The 20,544-nt window shown below is 36.4% G+C and overlaps 3 protein-coding genes and 1 non-coding gene across 5 annotated transcripts; 2 read left to right on the top strand and 2 right to left on the bottom strand.

Annotated features, from left to right (window-relative positions):
- Window positions 1–7,817: 7,817 nt before the first annotated feature.
- On the bottom strand, window positions 7,818–9,744 carry LOC110417290 (putative calcium-binding protein CML18). Its single transcript, XM_021429551.2, has 2 exons — window positions 9,486–9,744; window positions 7,818–8,164 (listed from the first exon to the last, which is right to left on the bottom strand). The coding sequence occupies exons 1-2, from the start codon at window positions 9,742–9,744 to the stop codon at window positions 7,818–7,820; spliced, it is 606 nt and encodes a 201-aa protein (XP_021285226.2).
- A 2,051-nt stretch (window positions 9,745–11,795) lies between these two features.
- TIC22-IV (Tic22-like family protein) lies at window positions 11,796–14,395 on the top strand. Its single transcript, XM_021428928.1, has 8 exons — window positions 11,796–12,243; window positions 12,325–12,387; window positions 12,529–12,603; window positions 12,916–12,966; window positions 13,437–13,496; window positions 13,608–13,679; window positions 13,903–13,938; window positions 14,018–14,395. The coding sequence occupies exons 1-8, from the start codon at window positions 11,869–11,871 to the stop codon at window positions 14,108–14,110; spliced, it is 825 nt and encodes a 274-aa protein (XP_021284603.1). The 5' UTR covers window positions 11,796–11,868; the 3' UTR covers window positions 14,111–14,395.
- A 1,196-nt stretch (window positions 14,396–15,591) lies between these two features.
- Window positions 15,592–18,640, top strand: PGSIP3 (plant glycogenin-like starch initiation protein 3). Of its 2 annotated transcripts, none has more exons than XM_021428775.2 (3): window positions 15,592–15,880; window positions 15,996–16,632; window positions 17,435–18,640. In XM_021428775.2, the coding sequence occupies exons 1-3, from the start codon at window positions 15,686–15,688 to the stop codon at window positions 18,382–18,384; spliced, it is 1,782 nt and encodes a 593-aa protein (XP_021284450.1). In that variant the 5' UTR covers window positions 15,592–15,685; the 3' UTR covers window positions 18,385–18,640. The 2 variants fall into 2 exon arrangements, with proteins under 2 accessions (XP_021284450.1, XP_021284451.1); XM_021428776.2 differs by having other exon boundaries at window positions 15,748–15,885.
- TRNAR-CCU (transfer RNA arginine (anticodon CCU)) lies at window positions 16,765–16,837 on the bottom strand. The gene has a single exon. It is a non-coding gene; the product is annotated as a tRNA-Arg (tRNA).
- Window positions 18,641–20,544: the final 1,904 nt, after the last annotated feature.

Genomic DNA, 20,544 nt, shown 5'->3' on the forward strand with positions numbered 1-20,544 from the left:
ATCTATTACACGTCATGGTTAAGAAAAATTATTACACGTGATGTTGAAAAAATATTATTATTACATGCCATATTTAAAAATATTTTATTACACTTTAATGTCTAAACTGTTATTGTTACTTATAAACTAAAATTTTAAATCGTGTCAACTGTCTTTATTTCGTTTTTTTTTTAACGATTCAATACCGTTTCTAACATATTTTTATAAATTAAAACATAAATTTTTTTATCTAAAATTAAAAATCAAATAAAATATCTTAAAGTAATTCTAGATTCTCTTTCAGACTCTTGACTGATGTCCCTTACTATTCTTAAAGTTAAAAAAAAAAAATCCCTGTAAAACATGGCAATAGATCCAAAGCAGAGGAGCAGGCAGAAGAGTTAGGAGGAAGCCCAGGCAAACAGTTGAGAAAAAGTGTTTCTGATAAAAAATGTATTAAGCTTAGTTGGAATCTCTAAATAGTTCCCTTTTTTAAAAGGAACAAGGCACAGCTCTTAATAGCTTTGATCCAAAAGGAATTTTACATGGAGGCAATGAAAGCTCGTGAAAGCAACGCAGCATAAACTCTACAGCTTTAATGGGGTTTTCTTTGTTTTCTGTATTTAATCAGGATTTTTATCCAGGGATGATTTCGTTCGCCATTATTGTTTAGCTTCAATTCCTTTAACTATTCATATATTCCGTTTAATTATGTGCACTTACTCTTAGCTTGTTTCTGCAGTCTTTGTACTGCAGATACTTATCACAAGCATCACTGTGCCTCTAACAAGTGATCATTTGCATCATTATGTGGACTGAATTTGAGCAGCTAATGTTTTTTTTTGAACTATACTTAGCTGTTAGCACTATTTATAGAGAAACTGTATGGAGTAACAAAACAGGACATCCTAGAAAATACAGAAGTAGGAGAATTCTCAGACCACCAGAGATATGTGCACACGGTAAGCTAACAGCACAACAAATACAGTGAGAATAAAAGCTTTCTGATCTCCACATGCTCAAAGTTCAAAGCATGATAATACTCGGATATGAAAGCTTTCCGCAAGTTCTAATTGGATCTTTCTTTCTGTTTCTCTTTTTCTTTGTTTTAGTTCAACAAGGCCTTGGGCTACAGAACATTCAACAGAGATAGGTTGATAGCTATTTCACCCTCTCTCCAAAGGGATTTTCGAGATGAAAGTTTCAGATCCTACTGGAGATGTTAATTTTCCTAATGAATTGTTCAGAAAAGGAAATCATTTTAGAAAAAGGTTTTTCCCCTTTCTGGTCTGTGAAATTAGGGAAACTCGGATCCTTTTCTTCTGACAAGAAAGTTGGAAGATATTAAACTTTATGCAAGGCAAACTGCAGCTTAGTATTACATATATCCTCGTACTATACATATATATTGCTGCATCACTGCCTAAATTACTTCATGGATAGCAGTACATACAGTAGATTTTTGAAGCTAATTTCTACGCCTGCCTTTGTAACACTCCAAGGCATATTGAACAAGCTCGTCCAGCTCTGCCTCGCTGATGTACCCATCGCCATTTTTGTCAGCCACCTTAAACGCACGTTGAGCTCTGTAAGCGGGCCAACGTGATTGAAGCTTTTGGAAACCTGCCTTCACCTCTTCCCAGCTAAGCCTTCCATCCTCGTTGGCGTCACAACTCTTGAATATCTTCATTATCTCAGCATAGTCAGCTTGCAAAGAAGCTGGCAAATCTTTAATATTGACCTGCACAGTTTTACGGAAGAAGAAAACCATTTCTCTTATTGCAGCAAACAAAAGGAAGAAAATAGAAAACACTAATTTCTGGGTGTACGTTGAAGATGGCAAGAACATTTGTTTATATAGAAAACCATTCTGCAACTTCGAGCATATTAATTTATTAATTTATGAGTCAGTAGGAATTTTTCTTTGTTAGGATAGTCTTGAATTTTACTGTGTGACTAAAATTGTTTAATTTTAATTAAATTAGTATACCTTATTAAATAGTCTTTAAATTTAGTTAGACTAAAATAATATATCTTAATTGTATTAGGATAAGATTATTTAGTACGGATCCTATGGGGTTAAAGAATAATCATCACCTAGATTTAAACGGAATGATTTGGGTGTACGTGGGATAAGGGTTGTGAGTTTGAAACTGTTCTTATAATTTTTTGATTTTTTCTCTTAATGAATCTTTCTCGGTTGCTGTGGCCGTGGACGTTAGGTCATCCAAAGACTGAACCACGTAAATTATTGTGTTTTTGTAAGTGTGCTTGATTTCTTTCTTTCCTTATTCTATTGATTGGGTAAGATCTTGAACAACTCTTTAGAGATAATTCCGTAATTCTCACAACATTCCTTGGGTACATCAATCTAGATGTCCATGTTCAGGGTGAACTCATGTTTCCTTAGCATGTTGTCGACGGAATCAGCTACTTCTTTTGGAGAGGTGGAGGGGAATTCCATTGAAATGAGGTAACGTCATCATCTTCTAACGTAAGAAAATACTTTGGTTTTGATGTCAGCAAATTAACAAGAAGGCTTTTAGATCCTCACCATTCTCAAATTCTGTGATAAATTGCGAATAAATATATACATACTTTGTTCCGAATATTGTACTTTGTTGAAAAGCTTTCTCTCTCTCTCTATACATATATACATACTTACATACATACATGTACCTTCACAACTTTTAAGGTAAAAGAGAAATACAGGGAATTCCCCAAGATCAATAAGAAATATGAATTAAAATCTCAAATTATTGCTTTGATATACCAATTATTATGACTTTATTTCATGCATAAAAGTAATTTCTTTTCAATATATTCTTTTCTTTTGAATGTAGCGTCTCTTCACTTGAACCCATATCAGATATCTCCTGACTTCAGCCCTTGATTGGGATGCTCTCTTGTTATACAGTTAGTAATCTTATCTTGTGAAAATAGTTTGTATATTACTGTAGTGTTTGTTATGGATCATTCCTAACCTAGCCAGGTTTTCACCAGTAATAAACTTTCATAATATATCAAGTTGAGCAATCTCATTGGATTACAAGTTAACCGTAGTTGTGTTTATTAAGTGCATACTGATTAGCATACATTGATTGAATTACAAACAATTTACACGTTCTTCTTCCAAACATTCAGAACTTTCTCATAAAGAAAACTGTAAATACTACATCCAAGTCAAGACACTGAAGAGGGTTCTTCTTCCAGTTTCTGTCTGCTGCTTTTAAGTACATAAACTACAAGAGTAATTTTAAAACGAGAAAAGGACCACGATTCCCTTGCCAAATACCAAGTATGCCAATTAGGTGAGGATCTTTGTCTATGAAATGGTGTAACCACATTGCAAAACGTATTCAACAAGATCATCCATCTCGCCCTCGCTTATGTACCCATCTTCATTGTCATCAGCACGACGAAGCGCCCGGCCAGCTCGCCAGCTGGGGAAATGAGACCCAATGTAATTGAAGGCATCCTTCAGCTCTTGCTTGCTAAGGCGGTTGTCTCCATTTCTATCAAAGCTTACAAGTATAAGTTTCAATTGTGCCTTAGTCAAAGGCACCGGCGCACACTTAATCCTGTGGGCCTTTGGCCCTCTATTCTTACAGGCACTGCAATTCATATGGGCATTCTTAGGGGAATCTACAGCACGATGCATGTTTTGGATTGTAGATATATTGGTGGTATGGAGGAGAAAAGCTATACAAAAGAGACTGCTTGTTTTGTGGTATACGAAAGCTTGAATCAATCAGGTGTTTATATAGGGGATTCGGACCGGAAATTTCCTCCGCATCTTTCTGCAATTCCAACTTATTTAGACTTGGAAGTCTACTGTCTGAGCCACAGGGTCCAAAAGGTGAAACTGGGTTGAAAGGAACAGGAAAATACGAAAAAAGAATCTGGTATTTTTCCAGTATGCCATTTCTATAAGGATAGTCGGAGCATTGGAGCAGGGAACTCTATTCTTTACCATCAATTTTCCAACGTGCATTTGAACAGAATCCACAACATATAGCTGCATGATTTTGTATTAACGTAGACTTGGAAAATTGAAAGTCTTGTGCAGAATTTTTGGTTACCCTCCACTTTTGAGGCCGAAAGGCATAATCTAGAACAAAGTTGGATTTTTCATATTTTGAGACAAAGTGATAATATATTCTACATATTAATATTTACATATCAAACAATTACTAATTTATTTTTATTCAATTAAGTGCTAGCAAAAACACAGGTGAACAATCTAAAATCATAATTAAACTCAGAAGGTTAAAATTAGTAGAAAATGAGTCAAGTTCATCTTTTACAGGAAACTACAGTACTGATCTAATTTAAATGATCAAACGTTAATGCTGCTTGATATCCTTAGAATAAACCATGTGATATATATTAGCAGACACCAAGCAAGCAACAGGCTGATTATATGCAATATGAGAGGAGACATGACCACATTACTAACATAAAGCAGGTGGAAGACCATTGGAATATAAAAGGCCTATGCATGGGGAGAGCTTCTGTTGATTTGGGATGTGTGAGAATTTTTAAGAAGCCTACTCTTCTTGTTCTTTTTGTATGGAAAAAAGGGTGCTTTATGGTGAATAAAGGGGCAAAAGCATGGTCCAAAGATGCGGTCCAAAGATTTGGGGAATTTACTTTAATTACAGTATGATTTTCAATAACTCAGCAGAATAAAGTTTTTTTTTTTTTTTTGCAGAGGATATATCTTAATTTATCTGAAAGGGTGCTTTGCAAAAGAATAACTTTCTGCTTGATGGTCAGTTAAAAGGCATAATTAGTTAACCTTCGCAGATGAGCCCAACATATTGGCTAGCCACTAAGAAAATGATAAGAACATACAAACCCCGCTCAACTCTGCCCGAATCAAATGGATTTGGATGATTATGTCTATCTGAATTAAGCTTACCTAAGTGGAAGGAGATGAGGGAGCATCCTTGGGCAGAGGGAGGATCGAAAAGGACTGGGGAATTCTGGGAAATAATTACGTCCAAAACAAGGCTTTGTTTCACATACCCTTACACAAAATGATCAAAGGGAAAAAGTACCCTTTACCACTTCTAAATCCAACAATATGGAAATTAACATACTGCAATTTGAATCCCTTTTTGATCTAAACAGATCCCATCTAAGAACAGTGTTACAGTTTTAGTTGCCATGAAGACATCCCATTCTCATCTCCCTTCTTTGCAAAATATGAGGCAAGTAAACGTGACCACTTACAATTCGGAAATGGTTATTACTCACCATGAGAATAAAGTGTTAAGTTCACTAATTTAATGTTATCTAGAGAAAGATAGCTAGATGAAATCTTCTTTTTTGTTTTCTTTACTTAATTCTGTTCAAAATACTTTTCCAGTGATTAACATTTGAAGATAGACACTGCAGACTATGTTTTTCTTTCTTTGCTAAATATTACTCGAGATCAATGAGCCCGTCGCAGTGCATAGGTTGCCTTAACTTCCCAACATTCTATTGAAATTCTTCAATAATTCCTTAAAATTCTCTTTTCACCACAAAGATTAATAGAGTTATCAAAGCATTACATATTCAAGGTAGTGATCCCAAAAGTAAAAGAAAGCATTACGTATTAGACTGAACTACGAGTACATTCAAGCAGCACTAAACAGCTTCCTCAGAGGAATATATAACAGACCACATTCGAACAATGAAAAGAAGAAAAACAGAACAGAGACACCCCCGATCCTACAGTGCTACTCCTGCTTTTCCAGGAACCTTACCAAGCTAACTTACAGAGCTTTTTCACAGTTGGGTTTATTGTACGGTGTAACCGTGTCTCACAGCATATTTTACAAGATAGTCCAACTCGTCCTCAGTGATGTATCCATCTCCGTTTCCATCAGCATGGCGGAGTGCTCGACCAGCTCGCCAGCTGGGAGCATACGAACCTAAGCTGTTGAAAGCCTCTTGAAGTTCTTTCCTGCTGAGGCGGCCGTCATTGTTGGTGTCAAACCGCTTGAATATCTTTTTCAGCTGCTCTTCAATAAAGGGCACCGGCAATTCCTGCTCGGCATGAATCCTTGCGCACTTTTTATCAATAGATTTTGGCGAATTCTTGACAACATGCATGTCTTTTTTGTTTTGGAAGTATGAATTTGCCGGAGTGATGAAGTGGTTACAAGGGGATCTATAAGGAAAGGCTGTTTGCTTATAGTTTGATGGTGTTGGTGTAGCCTAGCTCGGCCTGGGGTTTAAATAAATCCTTAGATATTCGGCCGTTACTGATAAGCTGCTTCTAAATATTATATTGATGGGTATATGCATGTGTTTGCATATCATGCATGCATGTATAATCTTACCATCTCTTTGTAACTTAAGCCATGACATGGTTGGGAAAAGCTTACGTACACATAGGAGGCTACGTGTTGAGGAAGACGCAAAAGGAATCTTGGGAAGCCACATTATTGAGGTTGGGAATTTTGTTTTGCTTGATTTCATTCAAGAAATTGAAGAGAAGAACTAATAGATAAGATTGCTTTATCCTGCATGCATATGATATATTCGATTGTATGAGGGAAACAAACTGATTTGATTGGTATATTATGAAAACTTGAATATATATAAAACTAGTTAAGCTAATTTTCTTATAAGATTGAGCGTTAATTTTAATAACATTTTCTTATTTAAGAATACATGTATCTATGTCGAGTTGAATGTACAAATGGAAAGTATAAGTCCGATCAACTTGAAAGGAACTCGGACTCTGGAAAGAGCAAAAGCTTATAAGTTATAGCACAATAATCCTCTTAAAAAGGCATCGGAAGTATTTTACATTTTCTCCGCTTACAATCCATCATATACAGAGCAAAATAACTAACATGTAGAAGTCCATTGGACAAGATCATGACCAAGTTGTGAAAAATGTTGTTTTATTCCAGAATAAATCTCAGAGGTCAAGTAAGAGACGCATGCCAAGTGGCATTCCACTTCCTTTTAGATCTTTACCCTGGCGAAAGCTAAACATTATTGGAGTTTCATTCTGCTGTCTTGGCTTTGCTTTCTCCACCATGGTGGAGCTTTCGCTTCCCTATGCATCCGATTTAGTTTGAATTGGTTTCTTTTTCAAACGCATATTACAATACAGTGATAGGAGCCCTTCAACCCAAGATTATTGAGGTTTACTTTTTCGATCAACCTAGAGAGAAAAGTGTATGCTTCTCGCGTATGCTTCGATCACAATAAAGAAAACAGAGGACTGAATAATATAATGTTATTGCCTTTTTCTTTCGTTCCGGTGTATGCTTTTGTTTTCTTGCACTGTTCCAGCTCGAATTATGGCGGTTCTGTTTCTTCAGCTGGAATTGTGCTGTTCATTATTATTTGTCTTCTTCAGGAGTCTTTGGTCTTGGTTGGTTGCAAACCCCTTGTGTGGACTTAATTTGGGTGTGTTCTTCTTGCTTTTGGGTATCTGGTTTCATGTCTTATGACCGGCCAGCTCTTGTACTTGATAAAATTTTACTTGATTGAGCTAAAAAAGGAAAAAGAAAAACAGAGGATACATATTACCTACTAACATATATATTTCTCATGCTAAACTGTACATATATCGAATTACTGATCCATTACAGTGGTAGACCTACAAATACACAAACCTACTCCCCACACCAGAAAACATCTAGAAAACAGAAAGAGAAGACTGGCTAAGATGAATATACACAAATTAAAATACATCATCTTAGCCTAGGGGGAGAAAACCTATATTATATCTTCCCCCCTTTTCTAGCCAAAAGCAAAGTTAGCAAGCCCCTTCTACTCTAGTAGTACCTAGCGAAACCATTTTACCTCTTGTAACTACGGATGGTCTATTTGAAAATGTAACCACGTTTCAAAGTATATTTAACAAGCTTGTCAAACTCTGCCTCGCTGATGTACCCATCTCCGTTGGCGTCCGCATGTTGTAGCGCTAGCCATGCTCGAACGCCAGGCATACGCGAACCCAGACTGGCAAAGGCGTCCTTCAGCTCTTGCTTGCTAAGACGGCCGTCTTTGTTAGCATCAAAGCGATTAAAGATACCCCTCACCTGATCCTCACTTACAACCACTGCTGCACCCTTTATATCTGAGCTCACAGGCTGCCAAGGAGCCCTTGGGCATGCTTTGTCTATGCTTTTAGGAACAGAAGCGCCCTTGCTGCTTTCGTTTGAAGGCACTGAACTTAGGAAGTGGACCATGATAATGGAAAGGAAAGTAAGAGACAAAGATCAAGTGAACTATCTGAAACACAAAAGGAAGGCTAAGGAAAAGATTGTTTCTGCTCTCTGTGTTGTGGATGTACAGGCAGGATACGGATATATAGTCCTTAAAAGTAACACTGCCTAGTTGCCCCTTCAAAATAGTTGTCGGAACTAAAGCATGGAATAAAGGGCAAAGTATCTTTTCTTTACGTAGAAAAGGTTAATTAACAACTTGATTATCATTATAGGAGTTGGAAGAACTTAGCCGCAAGGCAAATATCTTCTTTTTTGTTGATGAAAGGATTAGTAAATGAAATGAAATTCCATCCATGGAATGCCAAATGAGTTTGTAACTAACCAAAAGAGGTGTGTTCATTCCTACCTAATGGGCCAAATCTTACACGTCCCAGAGCGAAGATTTGGGTATCAAATACAATTTAATATCATTCACTTAATACTAATTAAGTAATAGTGTATAAGTATCATATATCAATAGTACATTAAATATAAATTCTTTTAATGATATGATTGATAACGATGATTAAATTAATGTATTCTTTATTTACCACAGAAAAGAATTTAAATAGTATTTATTTCAACTTTGACTGAAACTTTTGAGAAAGTTTCTCAAAATACTTAGCTTGATAAATTATTACTAATCATGTGCTATAGTAATAGTAAATCTTTTTCCTATGTAATAATCTATTGCTCATACTTTCTCTTATTAAACAAATTAAAAGAATATACATGAAACAAATGATTCCATACTCAATTTATTAGTAATTTTCTTGAGCATTAAGAGTCCAAAGTGCATATTGAACCATGCTTTTATCACAGAATCGGACTGGGCCAAGTAATCTAATTTGGAAAACTTGAGTGCCACTTCCTGTGAAAGATACATACATACATATATATATATATATATTATAATTGCCTTTTCATATTTAGAACAGAGAGAGAGAGTAATCGGTAGTCTAAACCTTGAAAGAAAGAAAAATGCAACTGCTGCATTGAAGAGGTGTGGAATGCTAATCCACAATCTCTGTCTCACATGGATCTTCATGCCCTTTGTGCAAAACTTCATACATTTATACAAAGGATGCTAGCTTAGATATATATGTACAAGATATTGTTCTATTTTGGATGAAAATATACTAAATAACTCCCTAATAAGAGTAAACAGCTAGCCATGCTTATATACACAATAGCAAGTTCTGCTACAGATAGTAATAGTCTTCAGTCGGGTTTACATATTAATTAAATAAAATAAAATATGTAGCTAGCTAATATAAAAACCCCATCTGGTGGTGGCGTATCTGACGAGTTCATTCATCTCTTCATCGCTGATGAATCCATCTCCATTGGCATCTGCATGGCGGAGGGCTCTTCCAGCTCGCCAACTACTGAAGCGAAGGCCTAAGCTACGGAAGGCTGTCTTCAGCTCATTCTTGCTCAGCCGACCATCTCCGTTGCTGTCATATCTCTTCAGCAGACCCCTCAGCTGCTCCTCTGAGAGGGGTAAGCTTGGGCTACTTCTTGGGCTCCACGCAGGCATTGTTTCTAACCTTAGCTCTATCTATGCTACCGGTGTAAGTGATATCGCAGTAGTATGAAACTAGTAGTAGCTTAATTATATAGTGAAAATTAATCAGAGATTATGAGATAATGAATGATGATCAATCCTTATCTTTTACTCCCCCTCTTTTTGAAGTATACATAATAGGAGGAGTCAGCTTTACTAAAGGTTTAGAAGTTCGAACTCCAAGTCTTGGTCAAGGGCAAAAACTTCAACTAACTATGGTAGGTACAATTCATGCTAATAAAGCAGGTGTTAGCTGATTAATTCAATGCAATGGTTTCTTTTCTTGTTCGTGTTGGTAACCTCAGATTCTCCTTAATCTACTTAGGAAGCTAACAAATCAATTACAAGATAAATTATTCTATTATTAGTCATAATTATTCTTTTTAGGAGTTACAACGTAATAGTAGCTAGTAGAAATTCTTTTAAAAAATTTGTCACTTTGGGTTTAGCTAAACTGATTAAAAAAATAAAGTTTAATTAGAAGAAAATTTCAGATTCAAATGTAAATATTCCTCTCCACACCCCCCCCCCCTCTCCTTTTTTTTTAACTAAAAGAGCATGAATTTCAACATTGAGTACTACAAATAATTTAACAAAATTAGGCTTAGCTTTATCATGTCTTCATTTGTTATGAAGATCATGATAGTCTTTCCGCTAGCTAGCCTCCAAAAGGTAAGGAAAAGAATATTTATGCAAGATTTGAATATATGCAAAGAATAAACAGTGGTCGATGGGGCTCTAAAGACAAAAGGGTATAGCTTTGCTTTCACTCTTTAAAGATAGCAGAAGGTGCATATCTCCCCCCCAAAAACTATGCATAGAATAATGGAAGGTGAGGACCGGATGGGCAGCGTGAATAAGAGATTAAACCCCAGTAGCAGTCCTCATATATAAGAGAATATCCATGATGATTATTAGGTTTTGGTTTCTTTTCATTAGTTAAAATGAGCTAGCAAGATAAGATCCCCACATTATTAATCATGAAAATTCCAAGCAATTTCGATTCCCAACCGATTATTGAATGACTAGGTGACCTTTGGGGATTAGCCCTTTGATCATATTCCAAAATATATATTTTTTTGCCAATTGCTTCCTTTGTTTAATCTTTCCTAATGGCTTCTTATTAAAGAGTGTATGTTATATCTTATGTTTGCAGCATAATTAGCACGTCTTGGTAAGTATATGAATACGGTTCTAAAGAGAAGTCATAAATCTTACTTAAAGAGGATGTTATGCTTTCAAAAAAGAATTATGAATCTCATATTTACTATATACTAAAATAAAATTGAATATTTAAGAGTTCATACTAATAAAATCAAAACAAATAATATCTTACAAGATATTATGAACCCTGAAACAAAGCTGGACTATGTAGCTCAAGCTATTTCCAGCTTTAACAATTAGCTGGCCCTTTTTCTTAAACTAGTGTGTATCATAATAAAAGTCGTGATGAAGAAGATGGTCTTTTGGAGTAGGGGACAGCAAAAGGAGTCGAGGAAGTGGGCATGAAGAAGACAGGCCCTCATGAAGGGATCTTAACCAACTCCCTCTCATTAATTCGTTGGTGGTTGAAGAATAAAGAGAACACAGTCCGAGTCACATACAAATCCCTTTGAACAATTATATATTTCAGATGATTTCGTGTCAAAAATTGATCTTCTATAAGATTAATCTGATAAGATATTCCTTCTTATCTATATATATATAACACTAATCGCTTTTCCCATCAATAATAATGCAAGTGAATTTATTCCGTAGTCCCACGTAAGTGTTGGTCTAAGGTCTCAATCTATTTATTATCAAATTCATATGAATAAGACTACTTTTAATGGAAACTGACTTTGAAAAATCTATTCATTGGACTTTAATGGGCTTTGGGTTTTAATAACTTTTCAAACCCAATGAAAGCATCAATGGCTACTCACCTCAGCCCAACAAATTTGGTCTGAAATTGGCCTTAAACTGGGCAAAGCCCATTAATAACTGCCGAACACGAAGCTGTTAACTAATTAGGCAACGGAAAACAACCGTTAGCGAAAAACATTTCGAGCTCTTAACTCAATTTATTTTTTTTTTATTTTTGTTTTTCAAAGAAAAATGGAATTCCCAAAACCTCCGTTTCCATCGAACCCTCTCTCATCCCTGTCCACCTTCATTCACCGTCTCGGTGCCGAGCTGGCCACCCGCCTCCGCCACACCAACAGTCTTGTCGGCAACTTCGCCGTTGGTTTCTCTCCTCCAGCGGCTTCCCGCCATCGTCCGCTCTTCGCGTCGGTCTCTCAGCCGAAGGCTGCAGCTGCTGCACCTGCCAGCTTGAGTCCCGAGCAGGTGTCCAAAACCCTAGCGGGCACCGCCGTTTATACAGTGAGCAACTCCAACAATGAGTTCGTGCTTATTTCTGATCCCAATGGACCCAAGTCTATTGGCTTGCTTTGCTTTCGACAAGAAGACGCCGAGGCATTTCTCGCTCAGGTTAGTTAAATTTTTTAAATTTAGAGCAAAATTCGAAGCTTTTACTGTTCTTTAGGTTGATTTTGTTTCATTTTGTTGTAGGTTCGATTACGGAGAAGAGAGCTGAGAAGTAATGCTAAAGTAGTGCCTATTACACTTGATCAGGTGAATTTCTTTTTTCTTTTCTTTTTTACTTTAATTACTGGGTTATCATTTATGCTATAGAAATAAGAAATGCTAACTCAATTGGATTAGAAATAACAGTATTAATTATTTTTTCTTACTGGTTTATCATTTATGCTATAGGTGTATTCACTGAAGGTTGAAGGAATTGCATTTCGTTTTCTACCGGATCCAATTCAAATAAAGAACGCATTAGAGGTTAGTGTTTCATACAAGGGCAAATAGATTGTGTTTATAGCTGTTGTCTTGCGAGAATTTTTAAGGCAATGAAGAAAAAATTTAAATAAAAAAAAAGGAGGTTTCATGTAGGAATAAGAGACAGATTGTTGGGTGTTAATTTTTACATGGATTAGATGTTGGGTGCTTAGACAAGACATGGATTAGACCTGAGCTACAACGCTTAAAATGGAGTTGTTACGACTTACATTGTTCATTCTTGAGTGAAGATGTTATCTTTCTTAGCTGGACAATCTCACACGATTACTCACGATTGCTTTTCATGCTAATCAGCTGAAAGCTGCTGATATCAAAAGTGGGTTTGACGGAGTTCCTGTTTTCCAGGTATGCTATTTTTTTATTAAATACATATGATGTCGTTGAGAGTGGAATTATGGCTAAAAAATGTTCTCTGTTCGAATAATCCTTTCATGTAGTATCGTATACAAAGCATCACATAAAGGGCTACCAAAAGCTTACTTATGCATGCCTATGGCTACTCTGTGGCTGCATTTTATATTATCGATAGAAGTTATTAGGTCATTAGCAGTTTTTTCTGTATTAGCAATAGAGCAAAAGGGTAGAGACTCTTTCTTATTGTTGTTGTTAAATAGGGAACCATGCCCAACATATTTTTAATCTGATGATGAATCCGAATATTTGCTTTCTTCACAATATCTTAAATCTATTGCCACCATTGATGCTGTTTTTTATAGTAGTAGTGCATGAAGGAGCTGAACTGTGATAATAATTTCTATATTACCAGAATTAAATGTTAGGTCTTACTTTTTTGTGTTGAATGTCTGTGTTTACAGTCTGACCTTCTTGTTGTGAGGAAGAAAAACAAGCGTTTCTTCCCAATATATTTTAATAAGGTTTGCTTGATCTATCAAGTTGTTGTAGATGCTGTTTTCTTGTTCAGTATGCATTTAAAGATGGTTGTTAAATGTAACTTAGTTTCCTTTGTTTGCCTTGTTATTGTACAGGAAGACATAGAAAAAGAACTGTCAAAGGTTTCAAGGGCATCAAGAGGAACTGGTCTCTCTCAACATATTATGGTATCATATATATATAGGCATTCAAATGTATATACATGCATGGATGAGTGATTGCATGTAGATTTCCTCTGCTCTTCTTTTCTAGTACTATATACACATCACTGCCCCCCACCCTAACACTTTCAACGGTTCCATCTTTCTAGTACTTTCTTTATCAATGGAATGATTTTCCTTTTTGGTGTTACTTTTCTTTGCATTCATTTGATCTGATCTGTTTGAGCAGGTTGGAAGCTTGGAAGATGTTCTAAGGAAAATGGAGGTATATTGTCTGATTGCTAAGTAATTGTATTTAGTATGAAGGATATGGAATCTGATTGTTCCTCTTTGGTTTGATGCAGATGAGTGAGAAAAACTCAGGCTGGGAGGATCTAATATTCATTCCACCAGGGAAAAGCTATTCTCAACACATCCAAGACGTGGTGAAAGTATGAGGCGGTATGCATCTTACTTCCGACTGTCCATTTGATAGCGTCAAAACAGCACTTACATCAACTCGAAGCTCTTGAAGTCGATTCGGGATGGGGGAGAGAATTTATGGGAGAGGAGTGAATTGGCTCTATTTCTGTAACTCGATATCCAATGGGTCTCCATATGTCACCCAAAAGCAAAAAAAAGAAGGAAAAAGGAAAAGGAAAACCTAGTAGTTGCGGTCATTGATATGCACCCATACTTTTGAATGAGTTAATAGCATTAATCTGTGGAAATGGTTTTGGTTATACCCACAACTCCCAGTTAGAATTGATAGTCAAATGTTTACAAAGTTAATGCTCTTGACTTTTAATTATAAATGTTGGATTTCTTCATCTCGAAGGAAAGAGTTTTAAAAAAGGCAACAGGGAATTTGTTTGCACATTGTTTGCGAAGATGGACTCTAAATTCCCATAAAAATGAACTACGATGCAAAGAGACCAAGGCCATAGTCTTTCAAGTAATTATGTTCCCTGCCTTTTTTTCCCCTATCTCCCTTTGATTTGTCGGTTATGTTAATTTACTCATGCTTGGTCTGAAAAACATAAGGCAATAGCACACATTGGCCTGAGACATAGGTCCCCCTCTCCAACCCCCAGTTTGTGATTTATCAACAATCTGATAATTCACCTTTCATTTCGGCATTGGTCGTGTACTAAAATGTCTTTGCAATCATTTCGGATGAGTTGTGATAATACCGATGGCCAACCTAAATCCTGATTGAATCATCGCATATCATTATTATTGTTATTATTTTGGTGTAATTTTCGAATAAATAAAATAGAAGGGACAAATTGCAAATAAGAAGGCAAGATATTGGTAGAGCCTGGCATATTCCAGTAACGGCTAAAGGCGGCATTTCATTACAATGTAGGAAGTTGACAGGGCAACTAAATAGTTGGTGGGAAGCCTGCTTAACTACCTATTATAAAGTAATTTCCCCATTGATAGTTTATTTGCCGTAAACAATTTCTCAGGAAAATATCACTTCACTTTCTTGCCCCCCTTGTCTTTGGCTTGCTTTTCTTCATGTGTAAAACTGTAGCTAAAAGAAAGTTGACAAGAGAATTGTACCCTTTTAGCGTAAAGTTGGACAGTGAAAATAAGAAAAGTTAGGGAAGCGGTTGGGCTCCTTTTATTGGTGGGGATTTGTGTACACGATTATATGCTTCATTAGGAAAGAAATATGTAAAGGGTATTGTTGGGAAGTCACGGGAAATTTTCTACAAAATATTAGCACCAAACAACATGGGATTGGGGCAGAAGGGAAAGCTCTATTTGCTTCCGACCTTCTTGTCTCAAAGGGAAGGAAACGACAGATGGAGCTTTATAAATGGTCCGACTTCATTTGAGCTTTACTCTAATTTCATTCTCACTTAAGCTCTCTAACCACTACACCCTTGAAATCCTTTAAATTTCTAATCATAATTAGTATTATTGTACTTTACTTTAAACTATAGGAAGTTGTTATGATATTTTATTATCTCTATATCTATATATTTTCAGCTTGAATTGAGGTAGGACACCTTTGCTTAAGGATGGGTGAAGGACTTGGTCTACAGAAAATCATCAAGGCCACTCCTTCAAAAGCTTTGGTTATCAGAATCAACCTGGTTTTTCTTGCCTTCTTTCTGGTTATCTATGCATCTCTTCTCTTGCGCCCATCTTCTTCGGTCTATTTTGAGAATGCAGCATCGCTTGTTAGATGCTCCTTGCGTGAGTGTCATCACAAGGTAAGGTGAGCTGGCTCGGTTTCAATATTGGTTCTTGAAAGCAAACTAGATGTTTCAGGAAGATTTGTTTGTCTGTTCTCTGATATAATATTTGGTGAACGTGATTTTGCTTTAGGTGGAAAAAGGGGTGAAGATGGAGGCAGTTCTGGAAGAGAATGAATCCGGCAGTAAACGAAAGCCTGAGACGAATTTGACCAAGTTAGAGGTGCCAAGGTTCATTGATGAGATTGGAGGAGGATTGAAGATTGGGATGGTGAACTTCGAAGATAAGGATTATAGTGAATGGGAAACACATGGAGAAACAATTCCAATCCTTTTCGAGCGAGTCTCGGAGCTTTTCGAATGGCAACACCTATTTCCTGAATGGATTGATGAAGAGGAAGAAATTGATGGGCCAAAGTGCCCTGAGATACCAATGCCAGACTTCAGTAAGTACGATAACATGGACTTGATTGTGGCAAAACTGCCATGTAAGTACCCAGAAGACGGATGGGCTAGGGAGGTGTTCAGGCTTCAAGTTCATCTGATAGCAGCGAATCTGGCAGTTAAAAATGGGAAAAGGGATTGGAATTGGAGGACAAAAGTGGTGTTCCTGAGCAAGTGCAGGCCAATGCTAGAGGTGTTCCGATGCAATGATTTGGTGAAGCAGGAAGATGAGTGGTGGTACTATGAGCCGGAAGTAGCAAGATTAGAACAAAAAGTTTCCTTGCCTGTTGGTTCTTGCGAGCTGGCTTTGCCATTATGGGAACAAGGTATGACTCGTCTCTGTCCTTTGTTTTCAATTACTATTTAAGGTACTGTTTAAAGAAAGAAAAAACATAGAAAGTCCAGAAATTAAACTTTACCCGCGCCAGATAGGGGTCGAAACTACGACTTTCTTTAGTCGCGCCAGATAGGGGTCGAACCTACGACTTTCTGCTTAGGAAACAGACGCTCTATCCACTGAGCTACAGGCGCTAGATGAAAGAGAGTGGACTATTTATTTCTTAATATATACGTCAAAGTTATGACCGTCTTTTTCCTCCAAGTGGTTGAAAAACCAAAATTGGCAGACGAAAACGAAATAAGGGAAAAACATGTGATATTGGGAGAGGAATTATATAAAGGGTAGCTGGCTTATTGATGCTGATATTAGCAACTTCCAAATTAATTGACTTTGCTTGCTGACAAAGTCTAGATGTAGTAGTTATGCTTTTGTTGTCTTTTGGCAAATGCTTAGCGTCTAATCTTAAGCAGCCCTCGACACTGCCTGCTCCAAATAAGAATCCCATGTTCTACTTGTCTTCGTTAGTTAGGAATGACTGCATAACTACAACAAATGGGGGACCTGCAGCATCTCAACTTTTATATGTCATCATATTTTTCTTTGTTTACTAAAGATATTCTGAATCTTATCTTGCAACAATAAATGAATTTAACTAGCATTAGATCCAGTTTAGTGATGTTTCAAGATATGTGGTACATTTATCTAAGCACTAAGTAATTTTTGAACTTGTGATCATTCCAATTATTCACTATTAGTTAATAACAGGAAGAAAATGAATGAATTTTCAGGAACCGATGAAGTATTTGATGCCTCCAAGATCGAACAGGCAACAAGGACGGTCAAGGGTGAAGCCTATGTCACGGTGCTGCATTCTTCGGAAGCATACGTCTGCGGTGCCATAACCCTTGCCCAAAGTCTCGTTAAAACAGGCACCAAGCGCGACCTCATCCTTCTCCTGGACAAGTCCATCTCCGAACCAAAGCGCGACGTTCTCAAGGCAGCCGGGTGGCAGCTCCGCTTCATCAAAAGAATCCAGAACCCCAGAGCTGAAAAGGGCTCCTACAATGAATACAATTACAGCAAGTTCAGGCTCTGGCAGCTTACGGATTATGACAAGGTCATATTCGTCGATGCAGACATCATTGTTTTAAGAAACCTTGATCTCCTTTTCCATTTCCCTCAAATGACAGCGACAGGCAACGACGTTTGGATTTTTAATTCGGGCATTATGGTGATCGAGCCATCAAATTGCACATTTAAACTTCTAATGAACAAACGTAAAGAAATATTCTCGTACAATGGAGGGGACCAAGGTTTTCTCAATGAGGTGTTCGTTTGGTGGCATCGTTTGCCAAGGAGAGTGAATTTTCTCAAGAATTTTTGGTCCAACAGCACGGTTGAAACTGGCTTAAAGAACCAGCTTTTTGCAGCTGACCCGCCAAAAGTCTATGCGATTCATTACTTGGGATTAAAGCCTTGGCTTTGTTACAGGGACTATGATTGTAACTGGAACATAGGGGATCAACGTGTTTACGCCAGTGATGTGGCCCATCGGAGATGGTGGAAGTTTTATGACGCCATGGACGAGAAGTTGCGGAAGTTTTGTGGGTTAACAAAGCGGAGAAAGATTGACTTGGATTGGGATAGAAAAAAGGCTGGAGAGGCAGGGTTGATAGATAAGCATTGGAGGATCAATATTACGGATTCAAGGCGATGGAAAAAGAATTTGATCCAATAGAATTTGTGCATGTTCATTCCTTCCTTCCTTCCTTTCTTTCCTTCCCTTTTTGGATGGATCTTTTTGCTTCCATTGTAGAACACATTACCAGCTGTTTTCCAAGTAATTTATGTGTTGATAGTTAAACCATATTGTATCAGACATTGGTCACAGCCTTACAGGTTACTATCTGTACAATCTTTTGCAGCAGAAAATTTACTTTCTGCTCCTTCCTTAATTATCTTATCTTTGTGGGAATTTACACTTGCTTTCTCCATGTTTTTTCAAAACAAAGAAGTTACCAACTTCTACTTTTTCCAGTGATAGAAACTAGAAAGTAGAAACATCAGGGAAAAACAATTCCCATCTGAAGTTCAAGGTAAGGTAATCAGGTCTAATACATTAGGTGGAAGAAAATATAAATGGGGTGATTGTTTTCACATGCAAGTTTCAGCCATTTAACAAAGGACTCCAATTGCCAACGATGGAAATTAAATACCAAAACCCAATCATTTGCTGCAAATATAAGTTTATTAATAAGGTCCCTTTAACGAACTGCTCTCTGGTTTTTATATATATATATATATATATATATTATTCTCTTTGATTTGCTAGTCTCAACTACCTGAGAAAATTGTCCTGAAAGCAGTGTCTCAAGAGATTTGATTATAGGGTGCAAGGCAAGAATTAGAGAGCTGATGGTGATTAATGAATGAAATGTGCTATGAATGTTTGGTTGAGAAGATTTCTGCAGGTATACCTAACGATGCCGTATATATTTTATTTATATGGAATTTCAGGGCCCATGGAAACCGATATCAGATACTGCAGAGTCAATATCAAGCTATCCAATTCAACGAGAAGCTAATACCTTCTGGAAAACAGATAGTAAAAGAGAAAACTTGAAGCCTAATGCATGTGAGGGAAGTAGTGTAAATGCTTTCTCAAAGAATATTCACAATCATACATGCATTTGCAATACCAAGTGTGTACGCACATCAGCTTAAACTTCGGAAGGACTTGACTCTTGGCCCCTTGGTTGGGTTGATGGAGGGGATAGCCATGGAGACACGTCGGGCCTGGCCTGCTGTTATTGTTAGGCCTTAAAGGGCAAAAGGCGCCCAAAATAGAAATGTTCTCTTTCTCTTGTCTTATTTATTATATATATTTTAATACTTTTAATCTTTATTTGTCAAATTAATAATTGTAGTTTAAATTAAAACTTATTTTTTTTTGTGGTAATGAATATTAGATGATAAATTGATAATGATTTAGATCTTGAAATATAATTATTGACTAAATAAGATTTAAAGATTGAGAAGAATATAAATGAATCTTGAAGTTTTTATTATTTGGTTATATATTTATGTTTATGATATGGTAGTTTGTGTTAAAAGATTAAAAATTTATTTATGTAATTTATTTATTTATTTATATTTGATGTTATTCATTTATTTATAACATGTTTTTATTATTTTATTTATAAATTAAATCATAAAATAATTTTATTGATAAAAATTTTTTTAGATAAAATTACAAAAATATTTTTTTTTTAAAAAAAAAATAAACTAACTCAACTCGACCCTTAGACTAGCAAAGGGGTGAACTGGGTTGGGGTTTTAATGATTTATATAAAAAGTAAGTTAATCCAATTCAACTTATATTTTTTCAATCCACAAGAACTTGGGTCAAACTAAATCGGGTCAATCCATATTGACACCTTTAGTGTCAAGTAACCTTGTCCCAATTCTAGGTTCTTAATTCAACTAACTTTAAAGAGCCTTCATATAAGGACGTGAAAATGGAAATATATTTCATTCATTGGTTGATGAGTTGCTTATTTCTTGACAGCCAATGCTTAGACAGGTTGGTTATCTTGCAAAGGCTGTAATCTTGGGGAATTAATACTATGGTTTTGAAGAAACAGTTATTTTCTTATGTGCTTTCCCAGAGGACTTTTGGCAGAGCCACAGCGTTTTACAGAAAGAGGAATTCCAGTTGGCAGTTTTGTCCTTAACAGGGAAGCCTGTGCTATGCTAATTCTCAAATTATGTATCTTTGGTCTTCAAAAATAAACCTGGAGTGAGGAGAATCTCCAATGTTCATGCATGATTTACAAAGGATAAGATCAAAAGCAACCTGAAACAATTGACCATTGTCATCCCTGATTGTTAAACTGTC

This window comes from Theobroma umbraticum, unplaced genomic scaffold (genome assembly GCF_002168275.2).
Source record: "Theobroma umbraticum cultivar Fairchild unplaced genomic scaffold, ASM216827v3 scaffold_51.0, whole genome shotgun sequence".
NCBI lineage: Eukaryota > Viridiplantae > Streptophyta > Magnoliopsida > Malvales > Malvaceae > Theobroma > Theobroma umbraticum.

Coding starts and splice junctions, on each gene's coding strand:
- LOC110417290 (XM_021429551.2), bottom strand. CDS start 9,744: ATGCCTGCGTGGAGCCCAAGAAGTAGCCCAAGCTTACCCCTCTCAGAG. Junction 8,165..9,485: donor ATACGCCACCACCAGATGGG/GTTTTTATATTA, acceptor TCCTAAGTTCAG/TGCCTTCAAACGAAAGCAGC.
- TIC22-IV (XM_021428928.1), top strand. CDS start 11,869: ATGGAATTCCCAAAACCTCCGTTTCCATCGAACCCTCTCTCATCCCTG. Junction 12,244..12,324: donor CCGAGGCATTTCTCGCTCAG/GTTAGTTAAATT, acceptor ATTTTGTTGTAG/GTTCGATTACGGAGAAGAGA. Junction 13,680..13,902: donor GTCTCTCTCAACATATTATG/GTATCATATATA, acceptor CTGTTTGAGCAG/GTTGGAAGCTTGGAAGATGT.
- PGSIP3 (XM_021428775.2), top strand. CDS start 15,686: ATGGGTGAAGGACTTGGTCTACAGAAAATCATCAAGGCCACTCCTTCA. Junction 15,881..15,995: donor TGCGTGAGTGTCATCACAAG/GTAAGGTGAGCT, acceptor ATTTTGCTTTAG/GTGGAAAAAGGGGTGAAGAT. Junction 16,633..17,434: donor TTTGCCATTATGGGAACAAG/GTATGACTCGTC, acceptor ATGAATTTTCAG/GAACCGATGAAGTATTTGAT.